Genomic DNA, 26,850 nt, shown 5'->3' on the forward strand with positions numbered 1-26,850 from the left:
GGAGCTACTGTGTTAAGAGAAGGTGAATATCGGCTGACTCTTATTTGCAGCATCAGGGAAAACAGTCGAAGGATTGGTATGCCATTAAAAAGTCAGTATGTCATGAAAATTAATTACGTGAGAATGAAATCAGAAAAGAGTATATCATAGAAATGTTATAAAGTCATAGTATCGTGTGAAAAAAAGTCCTAGGATAGTACATTGGATAAACGTAATAAAAAGTCATAGTATAGTTTAGTAGAATTCTTAAAATGTTAGTTTATGTTAAAAAAAGGTTCTAGTATAGTTCAAATAAAAACATCTGAATATAGTATGTCCCAAAAAAAAAATACAGCGTCTCTAAAATAGCTTTAAAGTCATAGCATGGTATTTTAAAGACATTTAAATAAGTCATAGAATAGTATGGAAAAAAAAGTTGGTTGAAAAAAAGTAAATCGTAAATAGTGTAGTACGTTGAAAAGAAGTCACAGTATTATTTATTGATATATGTATATATAATGCACATCTCGTCCTCCATATTTTTTTGAAGCCGGTTCATCAAGGACCGGTGCTGTGCCACTGTATCCGTGGTAATAGAAAAGGTATATCTTTGTAAAACTTGAACATTTCTTGTGACCGAATATTCACAATTGTGGCCAAACAAAGCCTAGACTGTAATTATAATTTATCGATAGGCTATAAAAATGTTATTTAATTTGACCTGCTCCGTGCCTTAGATCATAGCACACCCAGTCCTTTTACCTAATGAAATACCTTTAAGGTATAAACACACTTTACAAAGTGGTTGGGGGTCAAGGTAAAGAAAGACATGTTCTTCTAGAGCTCAAGTTACTCTTTATTTTAGCGGAACTGTTAGAAAAAAATTAAAAACAATCACACAAACATTCAGAGTTAGCAATATCATTTAATCATTTCCCCTCAGCTTAGAATCACTGTTGTACATAAGTTACACTTTGTTTTCTCAATTTCACAGGTTCATTTTTTTCTCTCTTCAAACTTCCAGTTTGACCTCCCTCTCGTATCAAACGAAAAAAAAAGCAGATTGTATTATACAAAAATGCAAACCAATTTTCACACAGTGAATTCTCTTACAAAGTCATAAAATGGCGTAATAATGGCTACATCCACATTGGAGGAAGATATTTCTAGACATTCCTTAATGGAGTATAATATACATATAAAAACTTTTTCTTGCTGAAATCAAACCTGTACCTTAATTTAAGAGATATTTTACAAGGGAGTAATCATATAAAATAGCCATTTGCGAATTTCCCCAGAAAGTCAGGGAATAAAATGTGAGCCTCAAACAGCAGTAACAGAGTTCAGTGGTCAAGGGTGGGAGTGGAGGGGCTAACTGGTTATGTAAATGAGGGGTAGAGGCAGCAGTTCCACTCAGATACAAAAACACACAGATGAAAATGAACAGCTTTGCCATTTACTATATAGTAAACCACCCCAATTAGTCATTGTATGTTGGTTCTACTAAGCTACAGGGGATTTAGACTCATTCAGACCTGAAGGGACGTATCAGGTAGAATCAGCATCGTGTTAGTTTTGGTTGACTTGTACTTCGAGAGGGTGAGAAACATAATATTTAATTAACGCCTTCTGTTGCCAATTTGTGGCATTATAACAGCAGAATTAAGCTGGTGGGCCAATTTATTGTAAATATATGTCTAAGGAGAACAAAGCTATTGTGTGAATGTCACTCAGATACTCTTAGTTGCAGGTGATGCATTAAAAACTGTAAGACTTGCCGATCAGTAAATTCACTCAACCGTTGCAGAAACAAAAAAACAAGAGAAAGAGAAAAGGTCTACAAACCGCGCTAGGTCAACTACATTTCCTTAAAAAAGAATAACATATTTTGCTTCAAATCTTGAGAGATTTGCATTATCTGCATGTTGCTGTTCTACATAACATTTTCAAAAAGTGAGGGGTGATCTAACTAGAGTCCATCTGTGTGACTCTAAATCGGTCCAATTCAGTGTTAATTAGTATTTTTGAAATCACCTCATGCTCCTAAAGCAGACAAGGTAAAGGGGCATTGCAAGAGGATTTAAGGCCAACCTATCATCGGAGACTTCCGGAATATCCTCTAGGGGACAGACGGGGGGGAAAAACCCCCAACACTTTTCTAATACCTCAAAACTATCACCCAGTACAGCACACTTTGAGGGAAAAAAAAAAGTAGGGTACATTTTCTACAATACAATCTAGCACACACAAAACTTCTCCATACATTTTCCAAAGTTACAGAATTTTGTCTTCTTCGGAAGCATAGTCTATAAAGAACATCTTTGTTTGAACACAAAAGATTAAGTGAACACACATCAATGCGCACAGAAGTCCTTCGTCTGGGAAAGGATAAAGTCTGTGTTGGCAACCAGTGGACAGAAAACAAATCAAACAACAAAAAGAAACAAAAACATTTTTGCTGATTCTAAATAGAGATCATTTAATATAAATGCTGAGCGAGTAAAATAAGAGGTGGCACATTAATAGTGCTTTAGTATATTAATGTATGTATACATACTCATATGTATAAGTGAGCTGTGTACCTAAACAATAAATGTAGCAAGGAGCAGCCAGAGGCTTGAAGTGTGGTAGGAAAAATTCAAAAAAAGAAAAACCCAAACATCTACTATCATGGCGCTGACATATCGGAAGAGATGCCTATCAAACAACCCAGATGAGAGACACAAAACATTTGTGTCTTTTTTTTTTTGACTCATCAGTTATCAGGGATTTTGTCAAACTGTAAGTTTCTCATTACCCCTCATCTGACCAAAACGAAGGGTCAACGTTAAACTTCAACAACTTGACCCAGAGCTCCTCTATCCATCAACCGTTCAAAAACAAGAGCTCACTTGCTCTGAGCAGAGCTGTAAAATCTGGAGCCAATCATGCTAATTGTTTACAAAAGGCAAAGAGCTCCATGTTGAGCATCAGCAGTAAACAATTTACATGTCGGATAAAGAGCAATCATAGTGGTTATGGTGGTGATGATGACATCAAGGTGTGAAAAGCAAAGTAGGATATTGTAATACTCACCAATAAAAATGCTTCAATATACTCAATGTGATATAAATGAACGTATCGAGTCTGACTTTTGCGGACAGCCGTCTTTGAGAGAATGTTTTGTTTAACACCAATATGTTCAACTGTAAACATGATTTTAAATGCACTGTGTAGCTTAAAACGCTACAACCAATACCTTTCTAGGAACACAAACGGTAAGTTTAGGTTTTGCTTGGAATTAAACCATTTCATAACAGAGGAGGACACGCATGAAGTTAACCGACAGAAAAGCCTCCACTAGGTAAGATACACACCCAAAATCGTAAAACAACGTAAAGCATGAAAAAATAAAGCAAAATTTAACACAAAAAAAACACACAAGGGAAGGCAACTTCATAGAAGTTAGGAGAACAAATGACAAGATAATCCCAATGGGGAGGCCTTTTGTGTGGCTAGATGAGAAGCTCTGAGGAGGGAATTCCTTAATTACCCTAATTTATAAAGACATTCCTTCAACTGACTCCTGAGGCAGAAAGATGTACTCTGTCAGCCTAAATGTGTGCATTCACCCCCCCCCCGAAAATATATTTTTGGGCATGCTGTGAAAAATCTCACAACATGGTTAGCGAGGATTGAATGCAGCCCTACGGAGCACAGGCGCAACAACCAAACCACATCAGGTCACACCACAACCTAGAGAAGCACATAGTAGATTCCTTTATAGAAAACATGTGGAAAGCTCATTATCAAAAAGACTTTTTGCAATCTTTAAAACAGATTGCTTCAATTAAATATATAGTATACTGCTTTCAAGTATGAAACATACATGATGTGTTCGTAAAACGCATTAATAAAATTATACTTCTTGTGGCAGGTGAAGACATGCATGTGCTGCAACGGTGATTTCTGAAACACCTTGCATCTCCATTTCAGCTGAATACTCGTGAAATATTGTATGGCTTTTCCCTCCTCAGAACATCTACATCAGAGCAAACACCTTTTTTTTTACGATTCTGGGGTTGAGTACCAAGTGACAGACTTCTGCAAGATCGTCAGAATGCAAGAGACGTTCCTCAGAGTGTGAGATTGGGTTTGTTAATCTGCTCCTCTGCATCCAACTGTATGTCAAAATATGTTTGTATGGGAGGATCAATCAAAAAAAAAAATATGACTGTTTTAAGTTTATTAAGAATGGAACCGGTCTAACCTTTTTGAATGAAATTACAATACCACCGTCAACATCACCACCATTTTCTCTTCCTGATATATCTATGGTGAGCCTTGTTTATCTTTAATCCCAGTACAAAAAAAAAGAAAACAAAGTAACACACACAAGAAATGTTATCATATGCTCTGGTTTCCAGGCAAGGAAAGTCATTTAAAAAAAGCTCATTCACAGAACAAAAAGAAAGAAAATTCATATCACGGCAGATACTGCTCATCTTCTAAATAGAATGGGTGCCTGTGCATGCTTTTCAATTGAGCATCTTGAGTGTGTGCATTTGTGTGTGTGTGTGTGTGTGTGTGTGTGTGTGTGTGTGTGTGTGTGTGTGTGTGTGTGTGTGTGTGTGTGTGTGTGTGTGTGTGTGTGTGTGTGTGCACTGCCTATGAGCAGGAATGGACGACGCCATTCTTCTGCATTTCTGAACCAGTGGCACCTGGATCAGAGCACAAGCCCAAAGCAGACGTCTTATTGGTCAGTGACAGCATGGACCCGCCCACTGCACTGTCTTGCAGACTGTTGGAGCCGTTCGACACCTCGCTGAATTAAGGGCAGAGAAAAGAAACCCAGGTAAGAACAGGAAACACTAGGAAGAGGTCATGCTAATAAAGAAAAACACATATATCTATATATATATATATAGAGATAGATAGATATATATATATATATATATATATATATATATATATATATATATATATATATATATATATATAGAGATAGATAGATAGATAGATAGATAGATAGATAGATATATATATATATATATATATATATATATTCAGGGAGTATACACATATATTTCTATTAAAGTACGTGTTTACCCACCCAAGAGCCAGGGAGATTTCTTCTAGCTGAGTCTTATGCTCTGGTTGTCCATTCTCTGCAGGTTTAATCTTATACTGCTGAACATCATGGGTTACTTGGTTTTCCTGATTTGTAGATGGACAAAACATGCTTAGTTGCTGGAAAGACACCCAGTTAAATATTTTGCTTTTGACATCGAGTGTCTTTTAATTTGAAGACTTAAGCCGTTGGCCTAGAATCATTACAACCGTTATTGTGGTATGCATGATTTGTTGCATCGTCCTGGTGTTGCCATAAAAAGCTGTATGGTGCCAACACAACTTCCACAAAGAGAAGCTGAAGGGATTCTTAAAGAAAACTGATAGTTCCGTTTCTAAATCAACAATTTCCCCTCAATAACTTCTCTCCGCATACATAGTTAGACTCTCTCATCCCTTGTTGTTACTCAACAGCCCACCCCCACCTCCCTTACCAAAGCCATCTCACGGGTCCTCTTGCCAATCTCTCTCTCCACCTGGTGGAGCTCCAGGCTTAGCTGTTCACTGGAGACAGCTGATGTACTGGCTCCAACTGCTGGCCACTTGGGCTGCTGTTGAGCTGCTGCTGCCTGGCCCTGGCCGGGCTGCACAGGCTGGCCTGCCAATGCACTGGCCTCCCTCTGCAGCAGTAAAGAGTTATTGGCAGCCTGTGATAGCCAGACAGGAAGTGAAGAGGATGAGTGCGCAATTTGGAAATTTCTGGCAGGAGAAATGCTGCGTGAAATAGAAAACCGTTTTTTTTGGAGACTAGATATTTCAGTGTTGACTGTATTTTGGTAGTAACTTGGCAGCTTGACTGCCAACTGTTTTTATTCTTCACAACATCAATTTTCATGATTAAATAATAGCGGTGATATAAATATATAAAATATGAAGGCAGTGAATCAATTTCCACTGCTATGCTAACAGCACCCAACTCTATTTCTCCTCCAAGACCATCACCATAGTCACCCACTCCACTCTCACCACCTGTCTCACTGATATCAAATCATGGATGAAACGATCATGGATGGCCCCAACTCCCTCACCCGCTCAGCCCAGACCATCTCTCTCTCAACATTGATGGCTCCATTGTCACCCCCTCCTACAAGATCCGCAACCTCTGCATCATCCTCGACCCCACCCTCCCTTTCCTACCACATCACCAAAACTGCCGTCTTTCACCTCAGGAACATTGCACGCCTCCGGCCCTTCCTGTCCTCTGCCACCACCGAAATTCGTATCCATGCTCTCATAACCTCCAGACTTGATTATTGCAACACTATCCTTTATGGCTCTCCCAAAAAAATCCTCAATAAACTCCAATATGTTCAGAACTCTGCCGCTCGACTGATCACCTCCACCTGCCGCTACGAACACATCACCCCGGTCCTACGCAACCTCCACTGGCTCCCGGTCAAGTACAGGATAGACTTTAAAATATTACTCATGACTTACAAAGCCCTAAACAACCTGGCCCCTCCCTACCTTTCAGACCTCCTTCCCCTCCATGCCCCCAAACCCGTTGCCTCAGGTCCGCTGAACACTCTGAAGACCAGGAGTGACAGGGCCTTCTCAGCTGCTGCACCTCCCTCTGGAACGCCCTCCCAATCCACATCCGTCACGCTCCCACCCTATCATCATTTAAACAAGCCCTTAAAACCCACCTCTTCAAACTCACCTTCACCTGTTAACCCCTGCACCCTACCCTCCACGACATGACTCATTCCATTGCAGCTTTTCCAGTTTTCTTTTGTACCAACAATGTTTTATTCATTTATTTTGTTTGCTCCTTTTTCTTTCCATTTTTTTTGTTCCGTTTGTCTCTGTCCTATGTGAAGTGTCTTTGAGTATTCAGAAAAGCGCTGTATAAAATGTAAGTATTATTATTATTATGTCAACATTTAATACAAATTGTGTAGCATTTATATAATACATTTTGGTTCTTTTCAGACCTTCCTAGTTCTTCCTGTTAGTGAGAGAGCATACACACCTCCATGCTTCGCATCTGGGTCTGTTGGTTGATCTGCTGGTTGACCTGCTGCAGCTCAATCTTTAACTGTTCTCTGTCTGGAGCTGCCATAGGCAGACTGTGAGTGAAATACAGGAAGACATTTACACAACTGCTTTACAATCATCTTTTTAAGCCACAAACGTTCACTTTCATGCATGTAGATCTGATATTTTCTTTAAAAGCCTGATGATTCGTTATATCCTTATATGAATATTCAAAAGGTGACGGGAAATCCACCGCAGTCCTCACCGTTCACTGAAGTGTCCCTGAGAGGAGGAGGCAGTCTGGTGTGAGGGGTATGAAGCTCCACCCCATCCTCCATGGCTTCCATATGTGTATTCTGCTGTAGGTGAGGTGGAAAAATGGTTGTCAGAAATATTTTCATGCCAAACTGTAATATTTAAACCACCACAAGTATGTGAAATGATCATGTTGCAAAAGATTGGTTTAAGAAGCAGTAGTGGACAGTGTGGACAAACACAATGTATACAACACATGGTACAAACGCATATGGATCCAATTCAATGTATTATTTCTAATATTTAGCATCAGACTTATTGTGGCATTTTAATATGATAAGATGGGTGATCAATCTCTCCATATTAGTAGGTTTTATACATGGTTTCTTACCTGGCATGGCCATATGTTTAGAGCTTGGGTTCTGAGGAGTGGAGGCCATAGCCTGCACAGGGCCTGTGGTCTGGTAGCCCGTCTTTGAGGTGCGGGAGATGGCACCGAAGCGTGATACAGTAGGCTGGGGGCCAAATGGGATGATCGGGTCATCATCTTTCACTTCTGCACCCCTCCGAGGAGCCTCCAGTGATTGTTCCCTCAGACTCTTTGCCTCTGCATTCTGGTAGACACAAGGAAAGAAGTGGTAAATAATAAATGGACTTGTACAGCGCCTTTCTAGTCTTCTGAGTACTCAAAGTACGAGAGAGGTAAGGTTAGAATATGGAGAGATCTCAGGAACAGGTTCCTTTCTTCACTTCAAAACTTGTGTTTTGTGCTGGTTCATTACACTTCAAACAAGCAAGACCAAACAACTCAACAGCACTAATTGACAAAACCTCAATCGTCCAGTCATTTAGCTTGTTACATTGTTTAACTGCCTTTAAGCATTTGTGTATCAACACTGAATCATTCAGGACAGAACACAACGCATCATTCCTCCACCCCAAATGCTGATATGGTTACTACGAACAGAGTCCACCTGAACTCACCATCATGTCCATGGTACCAGGAACCATAACATCTTTGAGTTTGGCATCCTTTGTACCAATGTACGAGCCAATCGTTTCACAAGACCAGGGAGAGTACTGTCCTGCATAGTCAGGCTCTCTGCATTTCCCCATGGTTTTGGAGTTCTCCTCGCCATACTGCAGACACAGAACATGCAGAGAGAGAGAGAGAGAGAGAGGTCACTAATACAATTCTTGAATCTTTAAATGTATCAAATTGTAAAATGCTTGATCTGAACCAGTCTCAGAGGTGTATAAAATTCACATGGTGCTAACCTCTGGAGGGTAGTCGCTGGGAAAGGGATGAGGAAGAGTGGGGGAGGCAGCGAATGGTGGAGGGGATATGACCTTCCTCTCCTCCAGCTGTGATAACAGCTCCTGCCGACGTCGGTGCAGGTAGTCGAGGCTGGGCTGTGAACCACTATATGACGGCCCCTAAGACACACACACACACATAAATATTGCTGCTGAACTACTGTCATTTATGTTTGTGTTTTGAAACTAGGCTGGCACCACAAAGAGTCAAAGGCAAATAGCATAAAATGAAGAGCAATCCAAACGCACTCACCCTAACATAAGCCCTCATGGGGGGAGGCTGGGCACCCGGTGTATAGTAGCCATCTGGAGGGTATCTATCACGGGAACTGGGCTCCTGGTGGTAAAGGGAGTTAGCCTGTCCTGCTGATGGCGGGGGCATATCGAGAGGAGCGGGACTCATTCTGACCAGGCCATCCCTCTGTGATGGGTAAGGCTGTGGGGGAGGTGGCGGGCCATTGTAGGTCCCGTGGCGACCTCGGTCATGGTGCGGAGGGTGAGGGTAAGAGAAGGGTGGAGCAGAGTGAGGGGCCTGGTAGGGGCGCTCTGGAGGGCCATAGCCAGGATAGGGGTCCTGGTAAGGGGGTCCTGACTCACTGGGGGGAGGTGGGTTACGCATGTAATCCCGAGGGACATACTGTGGTGGCTGTTGGTAAGGGTACCCTGAGAAATAAAAAAAAAAAAAAAAAGTTATCAACAAAATAGCAAGCTGATTATGCGTCATTCAGTTTACTTGACCCCTACCTGTGGGGTACTGAGGGGGGTCATACTGAGAAGCAGAAGGTGGTGGGCGAGTGTCATAGCACATCTCAGGGAGCGGTGCCTGGGGGTAGACTGGTGAACCTCTGGCTACCACAGGCATGTGCTTCACCCCAGAGAGGTGGTCCACTGGCATCCTTTGGTGGGCCATGGCATGAGGTGGCAGAGGCATACCAGGTTTGGGCATTCCAGGGTCCATGCTAGAAGAATTAAAGTTAGAATTAAAGAAAATATAACGGACTGATAGTCAATGAGTCAAATAAACAAACAGTTTAGTGTTTACACTCGGTAGAATTGGGATTTGCTATTCAAGAGGAATTTGACTGAAAGAAAGGTGAATTGATTTTGCATTCACATTCCCATTTTCATAAACAAGTACAATTTACAGATACCAACAATCACAATTAATACATCAAGCCACTAACAAAAAAGGTTGTTACTTTTAAATTAAATATTTGATTTTTCTGATAAATACTGTAAATTGAAGTTTAAGTATTTAAATTGTATTCAATTTATAGGAATGCAGTCGCGGTTAATATCTAAAGTATTTGTTAGTCTAAACCAAATTTCACGATGTATCTAACCCTGCTCAGTGCAATCAGCTGCTGTTTATTAGAAGAAGAAATCAGCATTCTCTATGGCACGCAGTTGCCATTTCTTTGGCTGCCAATTAAATACATTTACAGAGAATGCAATACTCACCAATCAGGTGGTGATCCTGGGGCACTGGGACTCCCTCCATCCATCTTCATGGGTTTACGCAACAGTTCATACGGGACTGAGTCAGTGCCACGGGCAATTAGCTGGGGCAAGGAAGGTCCACCGCTACCATTGGTGAGAGGCGAAGGCTTCCGGGTCACTGCTACGTCAAGAGGAAGACCGTCATCTGACATGAGCCCTCCTGAGCCAGGGAGGCGAGCTGCCAAACGCTTATTCATTTTACGATACCTGATGAACATAAAACGCAGTACAAAATGTATAAGAAATGCTGGATGGTGTGAACACAGTTAAATTTCGACTGCAATATCTAATAAAAACGCTAAATGTTGATTAAAATCAGACTCACTTCTCCAGTTCTTCCTGAGAATGAGCAAAGGTGCAGCTGGCTCCACGAGGACAGCCTCCCTTCTGCTTCATGTCGCGACACATGTATGTCTTGTACTTGCTGTGCTGAGGAGGCTGAAAAGGGAAGTCAAGTATTGTTACAATAGAGAAAATATATACAACATTTATGTCATTATGGTCAAATCATATTTAAGGCGCCTAGCATAAAAACAAACAGAACTACACACTCAATAGTGGCTGGTAGTAGTAGTCGGGACTGGGTGATATAGACCAACACATTTCACCAAATAAAAAAAAATAAAAAACAGACAACAATAGGTATCTGAGTAAAGTGTTCGGCCAACGTGTCATATAATGTATTTCTATAATGATGAACAACCCTCTTCCTAAAGCTATTTTCACATTTGATGCTCTAATGTTGATGGTTGGACTCTAATTTCTTATGGATATAGCCTGAGTTAATTAATCACTATACAGGGGATGGGTCCCAGCTCTTCTTGTGGTCCAATGGATAGACTTACCTGTTGAGGGTCAGCGCCTTTCTTGCTGTGGTTCTGGATGAAGTCCACCAGACCATGCACCACTGTTTTCACTGCTACCAACCCTTTCTCAAGCTGCTCCCATGTGGGAGGAGGAGCATCTGGGGAAACAGAACATGACACACACAGGCTTTAATCTTAATACTGTAATTTATGTAATTGTTTGACTAATAAGACATAAATACACAAAACATGTTTTAATGAGTTGCTGTCAGCTGTATCAGCCCCGTAGAATGAAATTGTTTTATCCTGGTTAGCTGGGTGAATCACGCTCAAACTGTATGACCACAATTAAACTGAAGTCCGTTATATCTGTGAATACACTTCAAGCGTTTAATTTACAACAGCATCCCAAGAATGTGTCGCTTAGCGGAATGAAACAAAAACGTCTAGACGGCGAGTCTATTCATGCCGAGCAAAAGTAACTAATGCTGTAGAGTACTGCTGCTTATATATGACCGTACTCAACCGTATACAATACAGTTTTAAAGCATACATGCTAGTGCTGGAGCCCCACTAAAACCTGCATTCACATATGCATTTTAGTTAGTCCATTGTATCGGCCCTGTATAAATGAGCATATACTACATGCCAGTTCAGTTCATATGCTACACCAGTCTTATGATGGAGCATTAAACAATCATAGATACTTTAAATTACAGACATTTCTGTTATTTATTTTTGCTAATTGACAATATGCATTTATGTTATTTTCTGCATTTTCTTAAGCACTGAAAACGTACTAAAACGTGACCCCAAAATCCCAAATTCATCTGAGCTGGTAATTTTGTGTACCCTTACACTCCTAATTACGACATACTAGACATATTAGAAAAGATACACTGGTATAATACAGAATGTGTGAAAGAGAATGGAGAAGATGCAATGGCCACTGTTTGGGTTCCAGCTCGTGACGCCACGTGAAATGGACTTCCCCTTGCGCCACTATAAAACCCGGGTTCTTGAAGTGTGCTTGTTTCTTACCAGGACTGGGGTCGATGTTGGCCAGTAGTTCCAGGTGGGGCCGCAGCCTGTTTAGGTTGGCTGGGTCTCCGGTCCTCTGCAATGCAATCGTCAGCTCCTGGACACTCTGAGCAAAAGACGCCGGGGTCTGCAGCTATGACGAAAGCAGAAAAATAGGGAGTGAATGCTTTGGTAGGTTTATGGCAGACAGGACTTCTATTGTAGGAACATGCTTTAATATAAATAACTTATAAACTGCATAATTTATAGCATAACAGCACATAAATAATCTATGCAATATGCCTTTATGAAACAAGCAAATCAGATACAGACAGTTACTCTCACATACCTTATCTATGATAGACTGCATGTGTGACTTGTGAGATTGATCTCCATATAACAGAGAAGACCACTGGTCGGGTGCGATGCGCAGCCCACCCTCCATGGCTATCTGAACTATCTGAGAGTCATGCTCGCGCCGCAGAGCCTCGTAAGTACGGAACTCCTCTTTCAGCTGCATCAGGGATGAATCTTCATCACGTTTGGTCACCTAAGTCACCAAAGAAGAAGAAAAGAGTTAATTGAATTTTGGGGTTCAACTGAGCATAACACTCGGAGTCATAGATTGGATCAGCACAAAAGAAAAAAGGGAGCAAATATAACTTTTAGAGGTCCCTGATCACGTTTTGTTTTTTTGCCACCGATACTAATAGCAGATAATTGCTGATCTGTATTGACAGATACAGATCCCTTTGCCGTTTGATTATGGCAGCTGGTCTACAACGATCCAGACAATTTGTTTTACCCCTGTCAATGAGTCCTGTTGTGGAGCAGCACCACATGTCGTACACAATCTCCCACAAAACTTCAAAATACATATGAAATGTTCTTCTGGTTCTCAATCAGTGACGTACCTTGAAGCAGGAGGCCCTGTAAAGGAGCTGCACCACATGGCCAATGCTTGTCTTAGAGGCCTGCGGGAAGCGTGGCTCAAGCCTCTGAACTACAAAGAGAACCAACACCTTCCTGGACAGTGCAGAGCCGTCCTCTAGAGCAAGAAGGACCAACTTTAGAGCTTCCTCCTGCATGGCTAGAAAGGAAAAACAAAAATCATGAGTAAAATTGGGGTTGCATAAAAGCAAACATTTACAGAGGATATTCGTACGGCTCCTTCTCAAAAACGGATACGTGCTCGTTTCATTTTCGCAGGTCATGTAAAACTACATACCTGGGCCTAGAAACTGACATCCTCGTGCACGCACGGCCGCCCACAGATTGGATGAGAGCTGCTGTGGATTCTGGTGCTGCAAGATGAGTTCGGTGACGGTTCGCTCACCCAGAGAGCGGGCAGCTCTCATGGCTCTAACACGGCCCTCCTCTTCTACCAGCTGGCAGTGGACCAGAGTTACCAGTTTCCTCTGCATGGGTCGACTCAGCATGCTCTGGGCCGTGCTGCTCAGGCCCACACCTGGTGAGTGATTAGACAGGTCAACTGATAAACCATGGGAATATGAACTCTGATACAATATACACTCATTTGCCAGTTTATCAGGTACAGCTATCTTAAAATAATGCAGTCTAATAAAACAGTGCTGCAATAAATCTTACCTCCATGAAGGTTAGAATGTTCCGTTTTTGTTGAAACCGTTTTAGAGAGCTGCATGATCATTTGGAATAACGCACCTCTCAATCGACAGTTTACCGTGGTTACTTCCCCTTTTACAATTCCTCTCTTGTCAATCTGATTAGCTCGTTTTTAGCAAAAGGGAATTGCATTAAAATAACTCACTTCTGATTACATAGGTGTGCTCAGAAAGAAAAAAAGACTCATGACTGTGGTCAGAAGATCAAGTTATTTGTTGTTACCCCTTGATACAAGAATGGGCCTGCATGCCTCTAATGTTGCTCCAATAAAACCGGTAGGTTCAATAGAATGACTAAATGTTGTTGAATTATGCCAGGTGGAGTAGGCATAATTTATATTAGGCTTATATTTATTTACTTACCTAATTTACTCGTTATCCTGTGAAAAGAGCCTATATTAATTGTTTCAATGAGAAATACATTTTGTTACAAGCTTTTAAAAGGTCAAACTATCACTTTCAATTATTAACATGGCCAATGATTGACTGAGGAAACGGCCTACAATTTGCACATCTAATAAAAACAATACATTTACTGCAGTTTTGTGATTCTGGATTTAAAGATTTGGATGTCCTGTTATACGTTTAGCTCAGGTGAACAATATACTAGCTTTTCAACAAGTCTTAAAAGAAAACAAAGCCATAAATGATGAATCAATAAAAACAACTATGCCTTTTGAATCTTATGGTTTTGACACTGAGTTGTGGTGGCATTGGCAACAGCATATATGAAATATCCTTTTGAACCGTCTTTCTTTGAAAACATTCCAGTTAAAAAAATCAAAAAAAAAAAAAATCATACAAACAGCATAATAATGACCATAAATTGACCATAAATTTGCATGCAATGATTTTTTGTCAAAACTGGGTCCATCATGTAATTATTATCACTTCTACAGCCATCAAGCAAAGTTTGCATGAGGTACATTCTTTACCATTCATGCAAAAACTAGTTCTGCTTTTCTATTTTTAAGGACTTTCGATGGAAAACAGAAAACTGGCAATATGTCAGCTGATAGTCAAAAAATTTAATTGCCTGTTATATCTGTGTTTGTGTGCCTGCAAGTGGGGTTGTGTTTAACCGTGTTTACGAGAAGAGTCTATTTCCCGACACAGTGATGTCATACGCGCAGCTTTGTAAGTGGAAATTTCCCGACAACTCCAAGTTCAACATTGCAACATACGATCATGTTTTGAAAAATGTAAGATGATGTTTTTCTAGCTTCTTCTTGTTCCTTTCATGAAACTGACATGCAAAAATAACTTCATGCACTATTTTTGAGATGGGTACATGGCCACATAAAAAAAAAACCACTTGAATGAAAAGAATATTGAGTACTGGACTTCCCATGTTGACAACAACCTACAGAGTTTCATTTAAAGGCAGCAACAGTGTCAACAGATCATTATAAAGATAAATCAATTAACAAGCAAATTGTTATTTCTGTACCTCTGGTGTTGCTGAGAGGTTTGAGGTAGAGGGCCAGCTCCTCCACACACTGCCTGGCCTCCTCATAATGCTGCGAGTCCTCTGGACTGGTAATCAAGGCAACTGGCTGAGACTTAGGAACCTTCAGCAGGACACCAAGAGGGAAATAATTAGAAGAACCCATAGAAATTGCTGAAGCTTTTTAAGTAGAATGTTTTGAGTACAAATGTTTGATAGGATATCTTAAGAGTAGTGTGTGTAGTGGAACGCAGTCATCATTTTTTTAAATGTCAGATGTGTTTAGCTGTTTTAGCTTATACATCAGACTGTGCAAATTAATAATTAAAATACCTCTTTGTATGAACATGCAAATACAATAAGGATTAAAAAGACATTTAAAATGGTATGGCAAACCATGTACATTATAGGAATGTTGTTAAAGCTGCAATCATCTATACACTTTCAGCAGAACATACCTACTGACACATAAACCGATATGTTTAATAAAGGCAATCTTAATGTATGCAGATCTGTCAAGTACAATAAAACATGTGATGCAAGTGCCCTGTATCCTAAGAAGCGCTTATTATCCTATTAGAGACATGGTGAGAGGCAACTACTAAAGTATGCTCCACTAATTATTCAGTTTACAAGATCATTACTTACTCTATGGTCAAAGCAACAGAATATGACATTTCAAGAATCATGTACTGATGGCTTATGCTCCATTCTCTGTATGTCATGGCTTGTTAAACTGCACATATCGCAGATAAAAATACTAATACACACTATTTAAAATAAAGCCAAGACACTGGGGGAAGCATTTCTTGTCATGTTTGTATTTTCATGCATTGGCTGTATCACACTTCAGAAAAGGTAATCTAATAAATCCAATGCAATTATTGTAAAAAATAAACTGTAAAAATAACCATCTTTACTTTTTCTTTCATACTGACCAAAACAACAATCAGCTCTGGGACATAATGAAAAATTAGCGTATTTTCCTTAACTGAAATGGAACCATTATAATAATTCCTATTTCAATCAGGGCATATTTATTTGATGGGACACTGTACCCTACTAATCTTTAGTAGCACAAATATGCAAGGCACTCAGCTAAGAGACAAGACATCACAGTCATGACTATATCAGACACACTCATAATTGATGCACTGACGATATCATTGTCATACAGTGTATACCTGGAAAACACCATTAGCTGTGCCTCGCCCTGTTGGCCAGGGCTTGAGGGAAATATAGCATCACTGATCATGCCGGTGCTCAGAAAACCAAAATAATTACAATAATTGCTCAATGACTGGAGCGTGACTCATAAAGGAATCTCCAAGCTATGTGCAATTGCCTGTACGTAAAACTAATAAAATACATAAACAGTAATTTCGGAAACATCCTACGGTCAAGATCGAAATGCTATTTTAAACTGTTCCACTACTCAAATACATCCATGAGCTGATATACTTCAACCCCCCCCCTCCCATTACCAACAAGGACTCTGCATAATCAACACAAGATCTTTGCCAAAAATTGCTGTACGAGTGCATAAAACAGACACATGATTCTTACCTGGCCTCCGACCAGCTGCAACAGGGCAGTGTTCACAGGTAGCTGCTCGATGTCTGTGCTGATGGCTGTCTGGTCAAAGGGACAGGCCTTACGGTGCAACTTGTTCAGGCACATCTTGCAGACAGTGTGTCCACAGCCCAAGCTGATGGGCCGGCGAACAGTCTCCTCAAATGTCTGTGTGCAGATCGGGCACAGCAGGAACTCCGTCCATTGTGGGGCTTGCACTGGCATGGTTATATGTTGATTGGACGAGTGTGTGTAAATGTATGTAAGCTTTAACACAGAGAAAAAAAATCTAATAATATATATATAAATGGAAGATTCCACTGGAATCAAGAATTTGTCTTCCGAACTCAATTGTTCTTAAATGTCCTCACACATTGTGGATTTTGGATCACATCTCGTGATGAATACTGTAAAAGAGAAAGACAAAGAGAATTAAAACGTAAATTAAAAAATAATAAGAAAGTAGCTTCCTAATAATGTGTATCTTATATTCCAACAATATCCAAGTGCATTAACAAAACATGGCTGTTCTATGCACAAGTGCATCTGTAATTGAGAAATGAATTAAAAGGCACCGGGATGACAAAGTAACATGAGGATTCTCGGGTGGACTACCGATACATTACTACATTAAAAAGCTAAAACATATAACCGAGTGTCTGCTTTGCTTTCGCACCGGTATGCGCTGATCAATGTCAACAAAACATATACAAAAAAATAAAAGAGGTGACACGGCACATATTAGTAAGATACCGATGAAACAAGCGACGCAGAAGGATCAAAACAACTGCTGTGTGGCCTACTCAGAAGAGCTGGTAACCACTATGACTATGGACAAAGGGTCCCGGAGAGGCTAACAACCAAGTCCTTCTGCGCTATCTAACTTGTTATGAGGCTAATGTTTGCTAATATAGTTCGGAAACAGTATGCGACGAATTGTTTTTGTATTTGTGTGTCAACGATTTTGCTTTTGGTACCGATACAGTTTGTATGCTTGATTAAACACGAATGAATGTTTTGTCTGAAATGAGGCAATGTGTGAGCTAGCTAATTGTTGGTAGCGTTAGCTCACTGTTAGCGGGCTGCGCTATGGGTGGCTAGTCTGCTAGGTTGGCTAGCTGGCAAACGTCGTCCTGTTAGAAAAATACATATACATATAAATAAAACATAAAATGGGTTGGTCGTGATACAGTCATTATTTTGAATGTAGCTTTAGTTACGAGTCCACCACGTTGCACTATCTAGATGCATTAACGTTAGTTACCATTTCTCGTTTTGGTCAAGTGAAACGACAGCTCGAGAAGAACCACAGTGACACTAGAAAGTGGAGCCATTTGAATCGCAGCAACGAGATTATGTAACGCTAGCATCCGAAACTACCCAGCAACACAACCGCTTTGGACGTGTATTTAATTCCACCCGGAACTCTGATTTACTAGAAGATCAGGATGTCCAGCACCCTACTGGGATTGTGTTTTAATCACGTTTTGAACCGCAGCTAACGTTGACACGAATACTCCTCTCGCTCTCGGCACGGTGAACAAACCACACTCCTCCCTCTTTAGCGGTTAGCTCGTTAGCTAGCTCCCTGTCGTGTTAGCAACAACCAACGCTAACCAAAGCTATGCGTCATAAATGGGAATAAAATCAAACATGCAGCTTCCACCGTTGTATCCCGTCAGGAGAAAAAGGTCAATTATTGTCGAGACTACTCACTCATTCCAAAAGACTTGGAAGATTTTCATCTTTCTTTAGGAAATTGTTGCGATATTTTCTTGCCATGTCGACTGTGCAGCTTAGCTGCTGCCGAGGTTTGGGGAGGGTGTCAACTCGACAACAGACTCGCTAGCCGGTTACAGCTAGCTGGGCAAGACGTGTGTATGTGCGCGTGCATGTTTGCTCGCGCGTGTCTGTGTGTATGTGTGATAATGGCGCCCTCTGCTGACACTGGGCCGCACGCACACCAACGACACAAAACTGAGCAGCATTTGCTAGAGTCTGATCGCATCTGGGGGGATTGTGGCAACTGGAAAGTAGAACGTTGTCCCAATTAGGCTGACTGTGCACGAGCGCATATGTATGTGTGTGTGCGTGCGCACGCGCGCCAATGAAACGGACACACAGCGAGAGAGAGAGAGAGAGAGAGAGAGAGAGAGAGAGAGCGAGCGCACAGGGATAAACCACCATAGTGGGAAGGATCAGCTGTATTTATAAACAAAAAGAAGCCCTTTAAGCCATTATTTGTATTTTTTATATATGTTTCCATTGGCTGCACTGCACTTACGCAACAGAGAGCTTCACTCTGCAACGGGTTCGCGAGGAAAGGACTAAATTAAAGCAGGCATTTTTGTATTTCATTTTTTCGTCTAATCCTACTGATTTCTGAAGGGATTACAGGACCAATCATGATTTAGAGGCTACTGGCTCGCCTGACACTGCCCGGACCAGGAACAGTGTAAAGAGTGAGCGGGAGCACATCGCCACGATCTGGAGAAACATTTGGAGATGGTATTTTGTTTCCTGTTTTTTTTTTAATCCGCAGATGAAAGTTGCTTTCTCGTTTATGTTGGACACCGACCCGAAGATGCGCGCTGCAATATCTGCACGGTTGACGCATGTTTTAGAACGGATGGTAACTTACATGTGTGCAGTTGCACCACCATTTATGTTAACTTTCAACGCTGGAACTGTGTTTTGAATGACACAATATTCACTTAATATCCCGGAACACTATTCACTGTGTGTATTAGTCTATTTATGTGACTAAAGCTGGCTTCAGAGAATGTGTTGTGAAGCTTACTTTGTTCATAATGTAAGTGATATTTGTGAAATTGGCCAGGTGTTATTCATACGATCGACAGTGTGTGACACAAGATCTTCAAATAAGTCAATTTCTTAGGGCTGCATAGTTCAAACCTTTTTCTCTCTGCTGGTTTACAGAGGACGTTTATAATTGCATGGCCTGTTGTTGATTTTGCTTGACAACACACATTCATAATGTTGTTTATTTGTGCAGGGGCTCAGTTGCAGGCAGCAGTTGCTTATTCTCCTTCTAAAGGATTATCCTGTCCACTGCAAAGTAATCAGTGGATAAGTCAACGTGACTGAATCCACATTGCATATCTCTTCAGCAGGCAGATCAGATAGAAAGTAGCCGGTAACAGAGATGTCGAACAGATGTAAAAGACATATTTTTGTCCACATGCCTATATAAAAAAAAGTCTCTTTTTTTATTATCAATAGGATCTGTCTGGACTTTTCTTTGCATGACCGGCCAATGGAGGAAAAAAAGGTGGTTGATAATATCCAACCAAAATCCAGTTCCCCTTTACCTACTGGGATTCCCATTAACTGGGGACTCATCACTGGCCCTGTCCCTCAGCCTGTGTTCCCAGCATCTTCTTTGAGCACCCAACTTCCTCCTGCTCAGAGTTTGGCTGTTCACACACTACAAACTAAGGTGAAGTCACTCACACAGAGAAGGATAAGGGGGCGAGATCGAGAGAAAGAAAGAGAACGGCTGGACACAGATGTTTTAGTGAGCAGTCCCGCTGGGCAGATTTCATCCGAAGTCCTTCTCAGGCAGAGGCCCAGAGGGAAAGGTCAGCTATCTCTGCCTGCCCCCTCCTGGCGATCAGGCACTGCGAAGACCTTCAGCAGTAGTGATGAAGAGGAGGAGGTTGAGGTGCAAGTCAGTTTCGAGATCCACAGCCCTCCAGCTGAAGCACGAGGAGAGCAGGTCTTCCAGGAGGGAGAGGAAGCTGAAGGCGAGAAGTCAGAGAGGAATGAGGACCAGGCCAGTTTTTTGACAGGCCAGCCTTGTGGGCTCGGAGAGGGCACCAGTCTAGAGAGTCTTCTGTCTAATAACTCAAGCAGCAGTAAGGATGAGCCATCGCCTCCTCCTGCTGCTGCTCCTCCTCCTCTACCTGTGCTCTCCTCACTTCCTGCCACCACCTCTGCTTCTACAACATCTTCCATTTCGTCTTCCACGTCAACCAGACACTGGGCACCACCCAAGGGATTCTGGAGAGTAGTGCGCCCTGAAACGTTGCTTCTAAATGGCGTTAGCCCTGACAACACACCCTCCACTTTACCTCCGAAGGACCATGCTCAGACAGAAGCACCGACAGAGCCTCAAAGGTTTTCTAAACCAGCCGAAACAGGCACCAGGAGCGATGACGCAAGTGGTGTGGATGACAGCGACGCATCCTCAGAGTTCAAACACTCGGACAGTGTGGAGTGCTACCTGGATAGATGTGAGCAGAAGGAGTTAGATGCTGTTGACCTCGCCAAAGAACTGTGCAGTTCAGACAGCTCGGAGAGCATGTCTTCAGAAAGCGGGCTACTCTCTGCTGATGAGAAATCAAAGCTGAAGCGGAGAGCGTATGTAAAGTTAAGGGAAAGGACTCAAAACTTTATGGAGGAGAGCGAGCAGAGCGGAGGGGAAAGTGCCGGCCATTATGGAGACACAGCGTACGGAGGCGATTGTAAAGGTAGGTCTCTTGAGGGATAGAGCATGTATTTAATGTCAAATGTAAAAACTTTGTAAGTCAAAATCTACAAATACAAATAAATGAAAAGACAGAGAGCTTGTTGATGAAATGATTGTATTACATAGAAGTGCTGTTAAAACCTCTGACTGAGACATTAATGTCTGCTCCATAACATTCTGTAATAAAAAACAAGCATACCGGTATCTTGACATATACTTAAAGAAGTGGCTCAGTTATCGTTTATTGACTTCTTCGTGCACTGTATGTGTCATGTGTGCTAACTGTTGTCAGCTGGTCTGGGGGTCTGTTGCTCGCTATACCAGTGGAGGCAGAGAAATTCAGCTCAGTGCTTCAGAAATAGTATTTCCCTCCAAAACATTGTAAACCTTTTTTTTTCTAATGTCAACATTTCATCTGCTTAGAACACTTTCCAGCTTCCACAGCCGTATAAAGTGCCTTATCCAAGCCTGTGTCTGTCTACTGAGGATGTTGTTTAGAAATTCAGTATGTAACCTGGCTGATTCCCAGAGTTGAACAGATGTCAGATGTGCAGATGTGCATGAGTTTGTTGCTATTATTAGCAGTCAGAGCGGTGGGGGAAGTGTCCCTGGTTTTGTATCTCTATCTGTGCGCTAATGAATGTCTTTGTAGTCATGTAAGGTGGCAAATTATGTATTTTCCCATACTATGTATTTGTGATACCGTGTATTTGTCCTGTGTGTCGATACCAACATAGTCAGTGCAATCCATATCGGCAAATGATGATCAGGTGATTTCTCCCTCTTGTCTCCGGGGAATCTGCCTTTATCCGTCTCTCAGTGGTTGCATAACCTGCGTTTTTTTTTTTTTGACTGACATTAAGGATCAGTCAGGGATAACCTATGAGACTGTCACGGAATATAATGGTATGAAGGTTTATGAAAATCCTTACAATAATACAAAGACCCAATTATTTTTAATACCCACAAGTCCCTGTAGGTCACATCATGGCTGATGGCTCTTTTGGCAGTCGCACAACATGGTCCACTAAATAAGAACTGAACCCTAAACTAGAATAATACACTAGGCTAAGCTAGTAAAATGTTGAGGGAAACAAAGGCGGGAAATCCATTTTTTGTGGGCGTAGAACCTGAGGATCGTTTTAAAGCTTTTACATCCATACTTTATTCATGTCAGATCTGCTGTGATGTGTACTTTTCCTCTCTGTTTTATGCTCGTCGCAGGTGCCCATGGGGTTTTGGACAGCTCAGACTCAGCCATTGTTGCTCAGGAACTTGAACCTTATTTGAGGTGAGCAATGCAAAGCTGCTTTATGTGTTTTTATTGACAAATCATATTTCAAAAAAATATTTGTGTTACAAGTGAGACAAAACAAACATCCCACCCCTCCCCATTCCCGGTAACTTACACTGTGTCACTCAAAAGGGGGTCATCGATATTGTACACAGCTATTCAGTTTGAGTTACTTTGACACATTCATGTATTAGTGTGTCTGATAGCGAGAACCGTATTCTTTCCAGGTGAAAAAGTTGAACTATTTCTTCCACAATTTTACTTTAAGAGATAAAAAAAAGATACAATAAACAGATATTTCCATTGAACACATGTGCAAATGAGCAATAAAACCACTTTTTTTTCAGTTACTTGAATTGTTCTTCTGCTCACACTTTCATTTAATCTTTTAGATTTTAGCTTGACCTTCTGGTCATTATTCCTATTAACTGCAAAATAAAGCAGGGGAAATAGCCTAAACAGACTGCTATTTATACTGTGTTTGTCAGTGTTTGACTGTAATCTATTATACACAATATGTTCTTCTCTTGACACCCAGGAAAGAATGAATCATACTCAGGCCATTACAAGGATAATCCACATGGCTGGTGTATCATGCTATCTTTATCACTGGGCCGGGGGATAAAGACAAGTACAGATGAAGCACAATGCAGAGCAGCTTAGCTGCTGGGCATAACGATAGATAGAACGATGACGTTTCTCTCTGCTGCTCACCGCCAGTACCACACCCCAGTCTAGCTATCTGATATTACATAAAACAGCTTAGGAGGATGCAGCTTCATTCACTCACTCTATGTTAAATCAATCCGCGAGGAATTTGATGTCGCTGAATATGTCACAACACACAATAAGCTTTGCACATTTAAAGACTTCATTGAATATTTTTATTTTACTTAAACAGATGGCGGATATACAGTAGTTTAATCAAATTCACGCTGCCCGTTCCCATGCTGTATTTTTTTTACACCTAGACAATTTATTTATTTTCTAATTTGCATCTTTCTGCTTATCGTCAGGTCACTTCTTGTAATCAGTGATGAGCTTCCTCTGAGCCCAAGACATGAGCAAGCCAAGCTTCTTCTGGAGCGAGCCCGACTCAAGGCTCGCTCCAATCACGTTAAAAGCGATCGCCCCAGCAGACGCTCTCATTCTGATCAGAGATCCACCGTGTAAGTTGGCTACATCTACTTACGTGGGCTATGACCTCTTTGGCATTTTCACAAGTAGGATGTTCGAGACTGTGAATGTCCCACTTGTGTTTGTACTGTTTTTTTGTAGATGTGCAAAGGTATGAATCAGTGTTTCATTTTGGCAACGATGTTGTGTGCTGGATGAAAATGCCTTGAAGCTTTGTAATTTGACTGTGCTTTGTAATTTCAAACACTGAGCGGACAATGTTGAGAAAATGTTTGGTGTGGTTCTGCTCATGAAATAGTGTATACATCACACAGTTTTGTTTGCTGTAATTGCTTTATATCTGCAGGACAATTAGGACTATTTGCATTGGATCCTGCATCCAAGACTGCACAACAAACCTACCTGTAGCCACTACATGCACTGGATCTCCCATTGCAATTTATTGTAATTAATTTGTTCAATTAATCACCAAAAATCTCTTATTTTTAAGTCTTTTATCTAACTGGGCTGTTGCATTGACATGTCTGACATTATATTTCACTTAAATGTTCAGTTTTGCTTCACTTTCATAAGATAATAACTTACAAATGAATAAAACACAAGTGTGGCTCTCTTACAGACAAATTATGTGTTTCTTTAATATGCACTTCTGTGTCATTTCTTGCAGAAAGAAGCAGCAAATAGAGTCTCCAACCCCAACGCGTGTGCAGAAAGCTGTTCAAACCAAAGAAGATAATGCAGCTCAAACTGTATCTGGTCCCCTTCTTATCCCCAACCAAGACACTTCCCCGGTGGACCAAGGTGGTCGATCTAGACGCTATGGTTGTTCCCCCACACGGGTGCGCTTTGAGGATGAATCGGAGAAAGAAGCAGAATCTCGGTACTTGGATAGATTGAGACAGCGTAGCAGGTCCGGGACGTCCAAGTCCAAGAGTAAAGAAAGTAATACGGATTCTAGCAGTAGTGGTTCAGAGAGGAGCAGAAGCAATAGAAGTGTCTCTCTGCCTCCTTCACCGAAGAAAGACGTTGTGGGTGTCAGAGGTGAACCCACAACAGTGATTAAAGAAATAATAGTGCTAGTGAAGAAATGTGAGGCATGTGGCTCCGTGGTCAGGGAGCCTCAGCCAGTCTCATTACCATCAGAGCCAAAGAACCCTGAGCCACAGCAGCCTGAGGACCCACGGGAAAAAGCGTATCCTCGCAGTGTGCCTCATAACAAGCCAGAGGCAAGTACTCGTCCTAAAGTCACGTTTGCAGGAGCTTTTGTTCTGGGGGAAAATAAAGAGAGCAACACAGGGTGGAAACCATCAGGGTTTGGGAAACTTAGGAGAAGGAGCAGGAAAGGTGAAAGTCGACTGGAGTCTGGTCATGGTCCTTACGGTCCATCTTGGGCTCAACGGCGTAACTCCAATCCCAGGAACAGGGTCAATTCGAGTAGAGGGGTTTCCTTTTCCCCGGACAGCCCCGTCGCTCAGGAACCCCATTTGCTGGAGGCCTCTGGTGGATCGAGAGAATCGCCTCCCCCTTTGCTGCCTATAAAGTCAGCCCTGAAGTCAAGTTCAAGGAATCGCTCTGCTGCGTCTACGGTTCAGTTCCAGGTTACCTCAAATCAGGGAGGCGAGGGAGGATCCCAGTATTCTGCCCTCCTGGACTCTCCAGATGCAAGAAGGGAGTGTGCAGTGGCTTTTACCCAAGGGACCCCTGCAACAAGCAACCCAGTGCCCTGTATCAGGCCCTCCACCCTGAGGTACTCCCCAGCCCGGCTCACCACTGACCTACAAGCTGCTGAACTCTGGGATGCCACTCCAGATGGAGCAGGTGAGTTATCATTGACGATGAGCAGAGCCATAGATAGATTTCAGTTCCTTTGTAGGGTCGTGTAGAGAGTGCAGTGCCTCTGACATTTACATGTCACATAGAATGATACTGTTTCTTTCTGATGGGAGGATTTACTATTATGGAAAAGCAATGGTAGAAGAAGTACTTTCTTCTAAAGTATAGCAATATCCCCATAAAAGTACTGTTTAGAATTGTTGTTCTAATAATATTGCAAAAGGTCCTGCATTCATTTAATTATTATCCTAAAAATGTACAGTGTGAAAAATGAAGTAATCATTATGCAAAATAGACTCATGAATTTGAATATACATATTATGTTTTGGGATGATTATTCCCAATGAATATATACTATAATGCTCATCAAGTAAATTACCTGATACCTTAAACATTAAGGTACTGGTCGTTAGGCCTATGTGGATAAGTGGGCATATAATTTTGGATTCTGCATAATTTGGATGACACAAAAACTCCAACTCGTCACATACTGATGCTTTGTCTGACGCACTGGGTAGCACGGTGCATGGTCGCAGTAAACCAAAGTCAACGCTGTGAAAACACTTGCTAAAGTTTAGGCAACAAAACCACTTATCTAACATTGCTTAGAGCGCTAACAGTACCAACTACGGCGTTGACAACTAGCAGACTTTAGGGGAAACAGAGGGTGGGGGCATACCCTTCTTCAACAAAGCTGGAGGTCAGGACGGCATATCAGCTGTAATGAGAGAAGCTATAATGAGAGAATGTGAGAGAAGTGCAGGCACGCTCACATACACTAAAAGCATGAGCAGCGGCCGGCTTTGTAAATAAAGCAATAAAAAGCCGGGATAACAACACACACAGAGGGAGGGTGACTTAATTCTACTCCACTATATCTTTACATAGATAATAGTTGTTTGAATGTCATATACTGCTCCTTTAACTTACGTCATCAAACTCCCGGAACATTTTCTCTGAGCTAATAATGACAGGGTTTACATTGGTGAAAGCCCGGTTCGTCTCATACAGATGCTTAGGGGTTTTTTGTGCTTCGGTATCAGACAAAGCATCAGCATTTGACGCCCTGGGAATTAGAACGGGCTGGTATTACAAGCTGAAATCTGTAAAATGGAATTCACATATTCTCATTTCAAATGTTGCACAATAGAATGGAATAGAATGCAATGCAGTACCGAACGAAACACAGTCGAACAGAACCGAGCGGAATAGAATAGAACAAAACCGAATGGAAAGTAACGGAACGGAACAAAACAGAAGAGAATAGAATAAAACAGAACGAGAAATTTGTTTATTGAATTCACATAATCTCATTTAAAATGTTCCACAATAGAGTAGAATAGGATTAAAAATAAAAAAAAGATCAGAACAAAATGCAATGGAAGAACATGATATATCCTTTTCTACCAGGTATCGGTGAACCTGGTTCTGGTCCTGAATGCCGTCCAGCTCTACGAGGCCTGGTAATG

General features: G+C 41.4%; 1 protein-coding gene across 1 annotated transcript; it reads right to left on the minus strand.

Moving 5' to 3' along the window:
- Positions 1 to 4,483: 4,483 nt before the first annotated feature.
- On the minus strand, positions 4,484 to 16,850 carry rc3h1b (ring finger and CCCH-type domains 1b; the record flags this gene model as incomplete). The annotated part of the gene is made up of 19 exons (XM_079230918.1): positions 4,484 to 4,783; positions 5,072 to 5,175; positions 5,523 to 5,735; positions 7,061 to 7,157; positions 7,331 to 7,424; positions 7,712 to 7,934; positions 8,305 to 8,460; positions 8,599 to 8,757; positions 8,891 to 9,300; positions 9,382 to 9,596; positions 10,099 to 10,344; positions 10,463 to 10,575; positions 10,983 to 11,101; positions 11,985 to 12,117; positions 12,313 to 12,513; positions 12,878 to 13,053; positions 13,192 to 13,431; positions 15,057 to 15,177; positions 16,620 to 16,850. The coding sequence occupies 19 exons, from the start codon at positions 16,848 to 16,850 to the stop codon at positions 4,627 to 4,629; spliced, it is 3,408 nt and encodes a 1,135-aa protein (XP_079087044.1). The 3' UTR covers positions 4,484 to 4,626.
- Positions 16,851 to 26,850: the final 10,000 nt, after the last annotated feature.

This window comes from Taurulus bubalis (assembly GCF_910589615.1).
Source record: "Taurulus bubalis genome assembly, chromosome: 1".
NCBI classification, from domain to species: Eukaryota; Metazoa; Chordata; class Actinopteri; order Perciformes; family Cottidae; genus Taurulus; species Taurulus bubalis.